General features: G+C 38.5%; 1 protein-coding gene across 5 annotated transcripts in view; it reads right to left on the bottom strand.

Annotated features, from left to right (window-relative positions):
- Nucleotides 1-1,305: 1,305 nt before the first annotated feature.
- The window catches only part of PGCKA1 (PDCD10 and GCKIII kinases associated 1), a 94,768-nt gene continuing 84,573 nt past the window's right edge, over nucleotides 1,306-11,500 (bottom strand). For all 5 annotated transcript variants that reach the window (XM_072620451.1, XM_072620449.1, XM_072620447.1 and 2 more), the window contains 2 exons: nucleotides 7,884-7,937; nucleotides 1,306-7,116 (listed from right to left, as the gene is read on the bottom strand). In XM_072620451.1, coding sequence (XP_072476552.1) covers nucleotides 6,222-7,116; nucleotides 7,884-7,915 — 927 coding nt within the window. In that variant the 5' untranslated portion in view covers nucleotides 7,916-7,937 and the 3' untranslated portion in view covers nucleotides 1,306-6,221. The remainder of the gene's footprint in view (nucleotides 7,117-7,883; nucleotides 7,938-11,500) is intronic.

Genomic DNA, 11,500 nt, shown 5'->3' with positions numbered 1-11,500 from the left:
GGGTTTCCCTTCACTAATAAGTTTTCAGGCATAGGGTGGCAGGGCCTACTTGGTAGAAGCTGTCGGAGACTGGACCCTGCTGACATAGCTTTTTTTGAGTCCACAGTAACTTTCTTTTCACAATGAGGCATCAGGACTTTAGTGAAGGATTTCCCTCCGCCCCACACTCTTTTTTTTGGTTCAGATCTGTGATCTTGGCAATAAAAAGGAACAACCAGTACGAAAAGCTCCCTTTCAATAATGAAAATTGCTTTATAGTATCCTGGCAACTTCTATCATCTTATGGTGCTTTCAAGACTCTTTCAGGTTAAGTGACTTGCCCATGGTCACACAGCCAGTATAAATCAGAGACAAGGTTTGAAACCAGGCCTCCCTGACTTTTAAGGCTGCTTTTTCTGTCCCCCATGTCACATTGCTTTCCTGAGCTAAAAGCTAAATTGGTTTTATGGACATTTTTAAAAAGCACGGAATCTATAGAAAGATGAACCTTGTTGTTGAACTTTAAAGGTTACAAGATACAAATTGGGCAAAACATTTTTATCTTTATAGATCTGTTTTTCTAATGCAAGCTTTGGATGAATAATTTAATAACTTGGACCAAAACTCAGTTGCTGTATGCTGGTTGCTAGATCAAATTTTAACTTCAGTTATTCCAAAATGTATGCTCCTGAGAAAATGCCACGTGCACCCTAAAAGCTCACTTGAATTCCCAGCACAAGTGTGTCAACAACTGTAGATTAAGTAATGCTAGGATGGGTATTTTGATGTTTTGTTCTTTTTAAGTCATCGATGTTAGTGGAATTAAAACTGATTCCTAGTAACAGAGATTAAAGTAGATTTAAGACAGAAATTAAAGACCATTGGCTTTGGGAAAAGATCCCAATGAAAACTTAGTTTCTATTTTTATCAGCATGGCCATCATTGATCTCTGGATAGCTTAGAAACCCAAAATCAGGCTACTTATGTATTTCTTATTCAGGATATTTTATGCCATGCTATTCTAAGCAAGACGTCCTCTAACTCCCACTGCCTGGCTTCAAGCTTGGGAAAGTTCTGTTGGTTACCACGGTGCTGCAAAATTTCAACAAAGATGCTGAGTTTGCATGAATGTAGTTTTACAGTGCCCAGAATCTTCCAGACTGTATGAACCATCAGTGATACATCAAGAAATATTGCCCGTGTATTTTGTTTTTACCTCTGGGAGCTGGGAAAATAAAAGAATATGAAGTATTTTGTAATAATTTTTAAAATGGGGTTCTGAAGCTTGAGTTCAGGGTGATTAAGAAAAACATAAGTCAAGTTCAGTTCAAGTCAACAAACATTTATTAAGTGCCAACTATCTGTAAGGCACTAGAAATATAAAGATGAAAAAGGGACTAGACATACAAAGATGAAAAATGAGGTATCCCTGAAGTCAAGGAGCTTACGTGGCAGAGCTTCATAAATGGGCATTTAAACACTAGTTTCCCTAACAACTTCGTGGACCAATCTGGTTTTTTGTCCTCTAATCCAGTTTGTCGTCAATTTATAGACAATCTCATTTTACAGACACATTTGCCATAGGTTCCTCAATCTCTCCCAACTTTCCTCCTGTCTGCATGGGTAGAGTAAAATCTTTCCATTCAGACCAAGTGGGAAAGGCCAGTTTGTTTGTCAAAATTTTGAATTATGTTTTTAAAGCAAAGCTACACAATTATTTTCCAGTACATACAGAAGCTTGAGCTATGTAAACAGTGTTGCTTACTAGAAACCTTCAGAAGATCTATTTTAATGAATAGATAAGAATAAATTGTGCATAGTTTTCCAATATGAAACATTTAAAAAGTTTGTTCTGAAATAGAATTGTAGCGTGTCAGGGCTGGAAGATAACAGCTTTTCTGAGATCAGCATCACAAGCTGCTAATGCATCCATCTAACTGAAAAAGTATGTTGTTTGCAGTTTTTGTTTGCATAAGTAAATCACATTATTTACAAAGTAAGAATATGACAAGCAAAGGTCAATTCTGTTCCAGTCATCACATATGTCAAATGATTGGAATCCAAATTAATGAGGTTTCATGGTAGCTGAAAAAGGAGAAAAAGGAGTTTGCACATTTTTGTCAAGTCAACTCCTTACTGTACAAATAAGAATCATTGTTTATTAAGAATAAAGTTGGGGCAAAGGTTAGAAGAAGTGTCCAGTTTGTGCAAGAGACAGGTGAACTCATGTCACAGGAGCACAGAGACAGAGCAGGAGACCTTGAAGTCATTCAGCCCCTTTATTTTACAGATGAGAAACTGAGGTGCGGAGCGGGGTAAGTGACTCGCCTCAGGTCCATAACTAGTAAGTGTGTGAGGCAGGATCTAAAGACAAGTCATCCTAACTCTCGATCCTACCTGCTATATCACGTTCCTGAAATGTGGAAATCAGGACTATGGTGGGAAGGGAGAGAGTCCATGTTCCACCCTTTCAGTTATTACCTGATGATGGGATAACTAGTAAGGAAAAGAAAGAAATCCTTCCTCATGGAATCACTTTGGAGAATACATTGTTTTTGGATGCCCGATGGCACTGCTAATGACTAAAGAATGTAATAAAATGACTTGCTTCCTGATTTTTTTAAGGGGTGGGGAGTGGCAGTGGGGAAGGGAGAAGAAAAAAATAACGTCTCAGACATTTGTTGGCCATCGGCAATGTTATGTGTTCCATTAAAAAACAACAACAACAGCGACTCAGATTTTTGCTACCTCAGAGCACCTATTTAATCCATCATGACTTGCTCTGGAGCTTTTCCTAGGTACTTCTGCTAGGAATAAACACCTTTTCTAGGTGATCCATAAACACAATTATTCTTTCCACATCACTGTGGTTAGGGGCACGGTGCTCCCATGATGTGGAAAATCCACGTAAAATTTTTTGGCACTCCCTTTGTACCAGAGAAATCCTGAATTTTTTCTTTTTTCTTTTATGGGCTGTTTACAGTATCTTATTGTAAAATTTCGTTTAGGTATTTGGTCATAGGCTCTGTGTTGTCTGCAGTTTCTGCCAAACTGCTCCCCACATTCCTACTTAATTTCTTCAGCCAGCCTGCAACATCCAAAACCATGATGGGGAAAGTTGTGCTGTGGAAGGGATAGTTGTATGTGTTTTTATATTCCACCTAATAAATGAATTACTTTATAAAAAGAAAAATGCAAATACTTAGTCCATTTGGCTTATGTACAATGCATAGATACTCATACCAAAAATTAAGTGTGAAGAGAATTCTATCTGGAGGTGTACATTCAAATGATGCAACTGGCTAAGTCACCATCTCTAGAAATGCTACTTCACCTAACATTGTCCCACCAAATCTTTCCTCAGAGGGTTGTGATGACTCTGAAAGACCTGGAAATGTTTGAAAAGGTCTGTACATTCAGGTACCAACTGATCTGGTATGCATGTGCACCCAGCTGCTGCAAAGCTGTGGATGAGAGTGTGAAATCCAGAGTCTTCATTTTAAAGGCACTAAACTCTTTGCCATCCTTTACTCTATGAAAGAAATACTATAGGTAGAGTATCCTGAAATCCCTGCTTTGAATTCTTAGCCATCTTAGTTTTTCTTTAGTAGTAAGTGATATGCAAATCTAGAAAATATTACCAAGCAACTCTTACGGTGAATTCAGAATTCAGTTCTTTTGCCCTGAAGCATTCCAGAGATATGAAAAGGACAGTCACACCATTATCGTGTTTTCCTTTGTATTCTTTTCCCTCTTCACATACTGAGGAGATATATTAAAAAGAGTTTTTTTTGGTTGCTTCAAATCCTCCCTGCCCATCCCTCCCCCACTTGGCTTAGAAATAACCATCCTACTATCAGCACAGAGGAGGCTTCTCAAAGGCACCACAGACAAAGGATTACATTAATGGAGCCTGGCCACTGGCCACCATCTGAACTGGGGAGAGTTAGTCAGCATGATTTCTCATCTCTCTCCCTTCTTTGGGTCTTTCTTTTACCTCCTTTGGCTGGGAGTGGGTAGGACTGTTGGTCCCTCAAGAGACTGCCAGTCCTGAGGGAATGTTTTAACAGAACTGGGTCTGCAGTAGCTCTCTGGACGTCTGTTCCATGAAGCCCAAACTAGAAACTGGAAAGGAAATTCTGAACGTAAACGTAAATTCAAATATTTGTATGGCATCTCATACTTCCCTCTCCAAAATACAAACAACCAAGTAGTGAGGAATTTTTCAAGGAATAACTTTGCAGATAATATAATTTCATTTAATGGACACTCAGATGTCAAGCAATTAGTGTTTTAGATGCTTCTTGAACATACTAAAGGATGTAATCCGTAACGTTGATCCTTCTAGAAGACTGTAAACTTCTCAAAAGCAAGGGCTGGGTCATTTCTCATCTTCTGTAGCCAGCACCCAGCACCATGCTTTGCACCTAGTAGGTACTTAATAAATGTTTGCTGAATCCATGAGTTTCTAAACAAGGGCTCAATGTACTTTTTACCCACAGAACTATTCTGAAGATTATGCTACTAGACAATTGAATAATAAAATATATGCATTAAACATTTCAAGGGGAGCACTGCTTGGGAGCTTAAGATTATAGCTTGCCCTGAAATACTCAGTTGTCTACATGAGACTGACTGAAATGCACATGATGTGAACATGACCTTTTCAATACTAGGACTTGGGGTGGTACACATGGTTTATTTTTAAGGTTTTAAATTTTTATTGAACACTGGCATTTTCCAAAATATGTTTACTATTACAAATGTGTTACCACAAACTTGTGAGGTATATCAAGGTTCTTGGATGTTTATAAAGTAGGATGCTCACACAAATAATTTTTTTAAGCACTGAAGAGCAGGAGGGAGGGGGCCATGCAATGTGTCAGTGGCAAAGAAAGGAAGTGAACTTAAGGAATTGGTCTCCTTCCTGGACTGGGATGAACAAATTCACTCGGTCTGCTTCCCTTTGGTGGCTTTCCTAGGGCAACTTCTCTACAGTTTAGTTACCTAGATATACATACTATTTCTTAATATTTTCAAATAATATCAAGGAGCTTTGATACTTAGATAGCTAAGGGAAAATTAGCCCTGTCCACCTTTCCCTTAAGTAGAGTCCAGTATATACACACGCGCACACACACACACACACACACACACACACACACACACACACACACACACACACACACACACTCTCACACTTAGAAGGACTGTCTAGCCTAACCTGCATTTTAACAACAACCCCTCTACTAACAAGTGGTTGGTCACCTAACCTTTACTTGAAGACCTCCAGTGATGGCAACTTGTTCCCTTCTAAAGCAGTCCCTTCCAATTTTAAATATCATGCTCTTCAGACTTTTCCTTCCATCATGTCTTTTGTTTCTTTGCAACTTCACCCATCACTGCTAGCTCTTCAATCTGAGGCCAACGAAGAAGTTTAAACAAAATCTGAGGAGTAATAGCTACCATTTGGAATCCCATCTCCAATCTTTAAAAGAGATAGGTATAGTAACGTGAAGAAAGTTAAGGTCAAGGTGTCTGCAATACCCAACTGAGGGCTAATCATTTACTCATGGATTAATTCTGCTTTACCTCCAAGACTGTCTGATTTAATTAGTTCAACAAATAGTAACTGATTAATTATGGGCCTGATTCCTACCTGAAAGTAAGCCACGCTCTAGATATACATTAGAGACTTCCAAGGAATGCATTAGCTCTTTTAGACCATGAGGATATGATTTAGAAGAGGCTGGCCCAGCCTAGGCCCAATAAAGACCAGGTTGGTGTTTGGTAATTGATGAGATTTTATTATGCTTTTTGTTGGAGGGAGAGAACGTGCTTAGATTTTATAGTTGTTTTTTTTAAAACATGTTTACCACAGATCATTTTCATTTTACTGGAAAGGTGCCTAAGCTGGGATTTGGGAATTAGTTAGTCAGTCAATTAGTATTTATTAAGCTCCTACTATGTGCCAGGCACTGGGCTAAGTGCTGAGATAAGTTTGTTGATTCTCCTTCTATACTTGATATCACCATAAAAGTTTCAAGCTGTCCCAGTTTGATATAATGCATTATTATTTTAATGACCTGAATGACAGATTCTTTATCCAAAGAAACTAATGCACCTCCAAATACTCAGTGTACCTCCAGGCAGTAGCCTAGTTACCTATAGGATCTGGCCCAACAGGTAATGAGGAGGAATGAGTCTACTAGCTGATGTATGTATGAGGTAACCCTTTCCTTCTAGTACCCCTCTTCACCATCCTCTCCCGCAGTGGCAGCTTCCAAGGCTGCAAGGGCTTCTGCCACAGCAGCATCCTCCTGTTCAGGACTCCAGTCATGTTCAGATACGTCCTCATTAAAGTTAATGGTTAAGGCCTCAGTCTTAATGGCTTCATTTAATGAATTCCAGCTTCTCCTTTTAGAAAAAGACAGGTCTGAGATATGATCTCCATTTGCATAATCCACTCCATCCATTGGCTCAGCCTGGATGTGGTTACTCAGAAAAGAATAATTTTCATCAGCAATCTGGTTTATCACTTGTACTTCAACTTGAGGGTAGTCAGGGACTGGGAGCGGTAGGATGTGGTTTTGGACTTCCAACATGTGGTTACTTCCTGAGGAGGATGCACTTTCTCCTGAAGCTTGGGAATCTCCATTTAGGATGACTTGAGTCTCTTCTGTAGCTTGATGCATAGGATCTTTTCCCCCTGGGTCACTTTCTTTAACAAAGTGTTCAGCAGGGTCACCATCACTTGCAGCCCTAGCCAAAGACCCACTGCCACTCTCATGAGGAGTGATTTCTTTTTCTTGGCTAAGACTGGGATTTACATCAGGGGATACGGCAGTATTGGAACCAATTCCATTGAGAGTAGGGTCAGTCTCTGTCACAGAGTTACCTGCATGATCCTCATGGATCGGAGGTCCTCGATGATGCCAAAAAGGCTCCTGTGCGCTATTCAGTCTGTTTTTGGTTTCAGTCCTCTGTAGCTCCTCATTCTGAAGGTCATTTTTATGTACTAATGTTTCACTGTTCTCTTTGCCGTTGATTTTCATACCATCTTCTTCTTCTGACTTGTCAATGTTTACTTCATTGACATACCCAGTAGGTGGCGCATGAACTGGATCAAAGAAATAGCTAGGAAAAAAGATTGAGAAAACCCAGGGGTTTAGATTCTTAATACCACTACCATTTGTAAAAAGCTTTATTGATGTGCTTTGTTCTTACACTACAAACGTTTATATATCACTCCTACTTTGTGAGAAGTTTCTTGTAACAAATTAAAACAAGTCAAATAATACAATGATCTCATCTGAAAGTATGTGCAACATTAATAACTTTCTCAATCTTTCATTTTTCATTAATGCTAATCTAATCTTCTATGATTAGAAAGTCTTTCAAGCTGGTATAAATTTCTCTTTGAATCAAATACATGTGTCTGGATAAATTCATTTTTAGTTTGAATCAATCCATTTTGAACTAATGAAATTTAAGGTGCAGATACCAGCTATGGAAAGTCCAGATTTTTTTTTTTTAATTGCATAGAAGCTACTTGGGAAATGCCAAGTTCAAATCATATTCTGCCTCAAAAGAATGATATTCTTACCCCATTCTGGCTAGGTAATTGAGAGGATGGTTACTTCCTCCAGTTCTCCTCCCCCCAATTAAATTATAATTGTGGATAAAATTATAATGCTGATCAACATAATACTTTGAAAATATAGGCTGAAACTTTTTTTTATTACTGATATCATATGTATAGCAACTCTTAGCTTATCTTCAATAAACAATTCCTTCAGAACTTGAAAAGTAAGTGTTTCTGAATGGTACACTAAATTAAGAAACATGGCTTTCTTATGACCTCAAATTGTTTTTTTCAGATAGAAATCTTTGTTCTACTTTACCTTTGTATCATTTTACAGCACCTGCACCCCATCTGGATAATCTTTTGTTACCATCTGAAAAAGGAAATATAAAGAAGAGGGGGGAAAATGAAGATCTGAGGTGGTGATTATGTTATATCTTTCTCCCAAAGACCCAAAGTTGAAGAGTCAAACATTTAAGTCTAAAATATGAGACACTCATTACCATAAAGATTTCTTTCACTGATTTATAAGTCTATAGAAAAGGGTGTCCTGGTAAGTATTTAACAACTGGCTCTCTGAAATGTATGCTGGACGCACTTTTAAGTTTAATCTCCATTATTAACATTTTCTCCATCACTTTCTTATGTGTAAACAATCAAGCTTTAATTTGTAGTAGCATATATGATTTCTGCTATGTAAACACTCACCCTAAAAATTGAACAGTTGGCTCGTAAGAGGTAGTACAAGCTAGCTTCAACACTACTGCCTATTAGGACATAGATTTAGAGCTTGGAAAGACCTTAGAGATCATCTCATCCAACCCTAATTGTGTGAATGGTGTAGAGTAAGTGGCAAAGCTGGGTTCAAGCACACATCCTCTAATTAGAAATTTGGTGTTTCTCTACTATTCCACACTTCCCAGTGAAGACACAGGAAGAACCAAGGCAATGGCCAACATTTGGTTAAAGGTAGGTTTATCAATGAGGTTTAGCTGCAGGACCAAAAAATACCTTGTTATAAGGAGGCTCATTATAGGGAGATCTCATGACATGGACCTCAAGACTATGGATCTCCAGGGGTTTACTGCCAATTTCTATAAGGAATTCCAGTAGTAAATGGCTGTAAGTTTTTAGTTACATCATTCCCATTTCTTCTGTGGAGGTGACCCTGGATTTTCAAAGACTATAGTAGTTAAATATAAGACCTACCAAGTCCTATTAAATAGGAAAGGATGAAGACGGGCTCAGCAAAAGATGACTGTTTGCCAAGAGATGAAAACTTTTAGCTATAGTAACTGGAAGATCTACTTTGCTACTGATGGATGATTCTTTTTGCTTTTAAAAAGATTGTGAAGATGAATTTGGATCCATCTCACCCTTTCCCCCCAAGTTACTTCCCCCGCTATTTCCTCTATACCCATTTTTTCCTCTGGATCAAATGCCATTCCTAACATATACCTGAATTTTATGCTTTTGTATCAGTAAAAGAAATTGTCAGCAACTAGGAAAATCTTAAAATTAGCATAGTACATTTTTTTGAATTAATTTCAAAATAATGTTCAAAAATTTTCCTTGATCACTGTGAAACTTTAACTATTTAACTGTTAACTACAGTGTGAGTAATTCATGAACTATAAATTATATACCATTAACAATGCAATTCAGCAAACATTATGCATATATAATGCTGTCCTTTGTTCTGGTAGTTTCTGGCTACATACTTTTCTAATTGTTTTCAGTTTCTCGTCCTAGTTTAGCCTTCTAATCATCACCCTGAAGTCAATGACATCTCATTCAGCACTCTACTGGACTGGAAAAGAGAGGCTTTCTCTGTCTAGAGAGGTTGACTCCACAGTCAACCCTTCATTCTAGGTCAAAACTTCTGGCCTCAAAGCATCTCTAACTTAGTAGCTTTCATGGATCTACTCACAGAATTACCTTTGATTTGGCTTTCTATTTTCTGGGCACACATTCTCCTGCTCAGTTTTCTTTGAGCTGGCTCTATTTAAACAATTTTCCTTCTTTTGGTCTTTATTACTCGAAAACCCATGTGGCATAGAGAAAATAGGATTCAATTTAGATTCAGAGGACCTGGGTTTGAACTGTAACTTTGAAACCTTCTACCCATGTGTCCTTGAACAAAGCATTTGACTTCCCTGGGCTTTGCTTTCCCCATCTATAAAATGAGGAAGTTGGATTTTAAGGTCCCTTCTAAATAGAAATTTATGATCCTATGGTCCTAAGGGCTAACTACACTATTCTCAGACTCTTCTCTCCCCTCTCCCAATGTCAAAGACATATTTCCCAGAATACTCTACCACTCTATCCATAAAGAAAGGGACTGGATACTTTAAAAACAAACAAATCATATTGTCTATGGTTATAAGGGAAAGGAATCTCATGAATAAATAAAGTCCAAGGATAATCCTCAAACCACACATTAGTCATTAGTTTAAACCCTTTCAAGTAGAGAAAAGTACTGGGATTTTTGTGTCCTCTCTTGGCCCCTAACTCATTTTCTGGCAGAGCTATCATTCAAATCTAGGAAATGGAAAAAAAGAGAATCCAGTGACTTGGCTAATTCATAATTCAATGATTATGCCTTAAGATTATAATTCCATATAAAAAGACCTCAGTTTTGCTAATCAATTACTTCATCAACATTTTTTTTTATAAAGTGTCAATTTGCATAAGGCTCTGAGCTAGCTATGATGATGGTGGAGGTAAGTGTGTGGGATAGGGAAGGTGGCAAAGCATAGAATGAAGTCCATGCCTTTGAGTGTGTCCCCCAAGAGTTGGGGGGACATGAGCACACACAAAGATAACTAATAATCCAATTTATGGAACAGACAATAAGTCCAGTAAGAGCTCAGGGCAGGGGAACATTACTAGGTTGGAATGGACTTTATGTTTGCTTACAGCACTTTTCACATACATTACCTCATTTCCAAATCAATTTCCTCCTAGTCCCTGCTTCCCGCCTTTTGGCCATCTGCTTCTGCTTATTCACAGATCAGTTGCTGGATAATCATGACTGAGATGAAATACTGTGGAAAATCCCTTCTTGGTGCTAGCCCTGCTCCTTTCCATCCCTGCTTTGTTCTTTTACCCTAGCTGTATCTCTGGGGTGAGTGGAATCCTTCCTTTCAAAACACTCATGGTGACTACAAGAAGTGGGGTAGCTTCACTTGTTTGATGAGAGATAGTTTTCTTTGTAAAAGAAAAAGCCTAGCATCCTTCTTTGAAGGACAGTTTCCAAAGGTCTCAAAGAAAAAGAGGTCAAGAGTGGCCCTGGGAGCAAACTCCTTGTTGGCTCTGGGAGGCTCTGCTCACAAGTCATGACCAGGGGTCAGAATCAGCCTGGGAATGAAATAGCGATTGGCCCCCAGCCTTGGAACTTAGCCATCCAACCTAGGAGCTCCTAGAAATCCTTCCTGTGCTTGAATTTACATGTCTCAGAGGAAGGGGATAAGAAATATGGTTTTCCTCCAAAGCTGTACTTCTGAAAAGCTGCTTTGGTTGGTTTACAGCCCTCTGCATTATGTTTTGGCATGATTAATTTTTTGATCACTTTCCTTTCCATTTCTATTCTACCTGAGTTGATCTCCATAAAGATTTAGCTCCCTACCTGATGGGGATGCTGTGGTGGATGTCCGGACTCCTGGGAGTTGAAGTTCCCTTCTGGTTTTCAGCTTGCCTGTTTTTTTTTCTCCCCCAAACCTCCTTTTTTTCCTTCCCGTCTACATTCCATCTTTCAATAAAACTGGCTTTAATGTCCAAGGTTGTGTGACCTGCTCTTGAACAGGTAATGACTCATATATTTATATTTAGCCTCATGCAGGGCTAGTATCTACATTAATTTCTGCTTAGTAACCTTTCCTGAGATACTTTAATCTTTAGGTCATACAAATTCATATCTACTTCTGCTCTAAATCC

This window comes from Notamacropus eugenii, chromosome 6, assembly GCF_028372415.1.
Source record: "Notamacropus eugenii isolate mMacEug1 chromosome 6, mMacEug1.pri_v2, whole genome shotgun sequence".
Classification (NCBI taxonomy): Eukaryota; Metazoa; Chordata; class Mammalia; order Diprotodontia; family Macropodidae; genus Notamacropus; species Notamacropus eugenii.
Note: the sequence above shows the minus strand (reverse complement) of the source record. Positions and strands in the feature narration are given on the sequence as shown.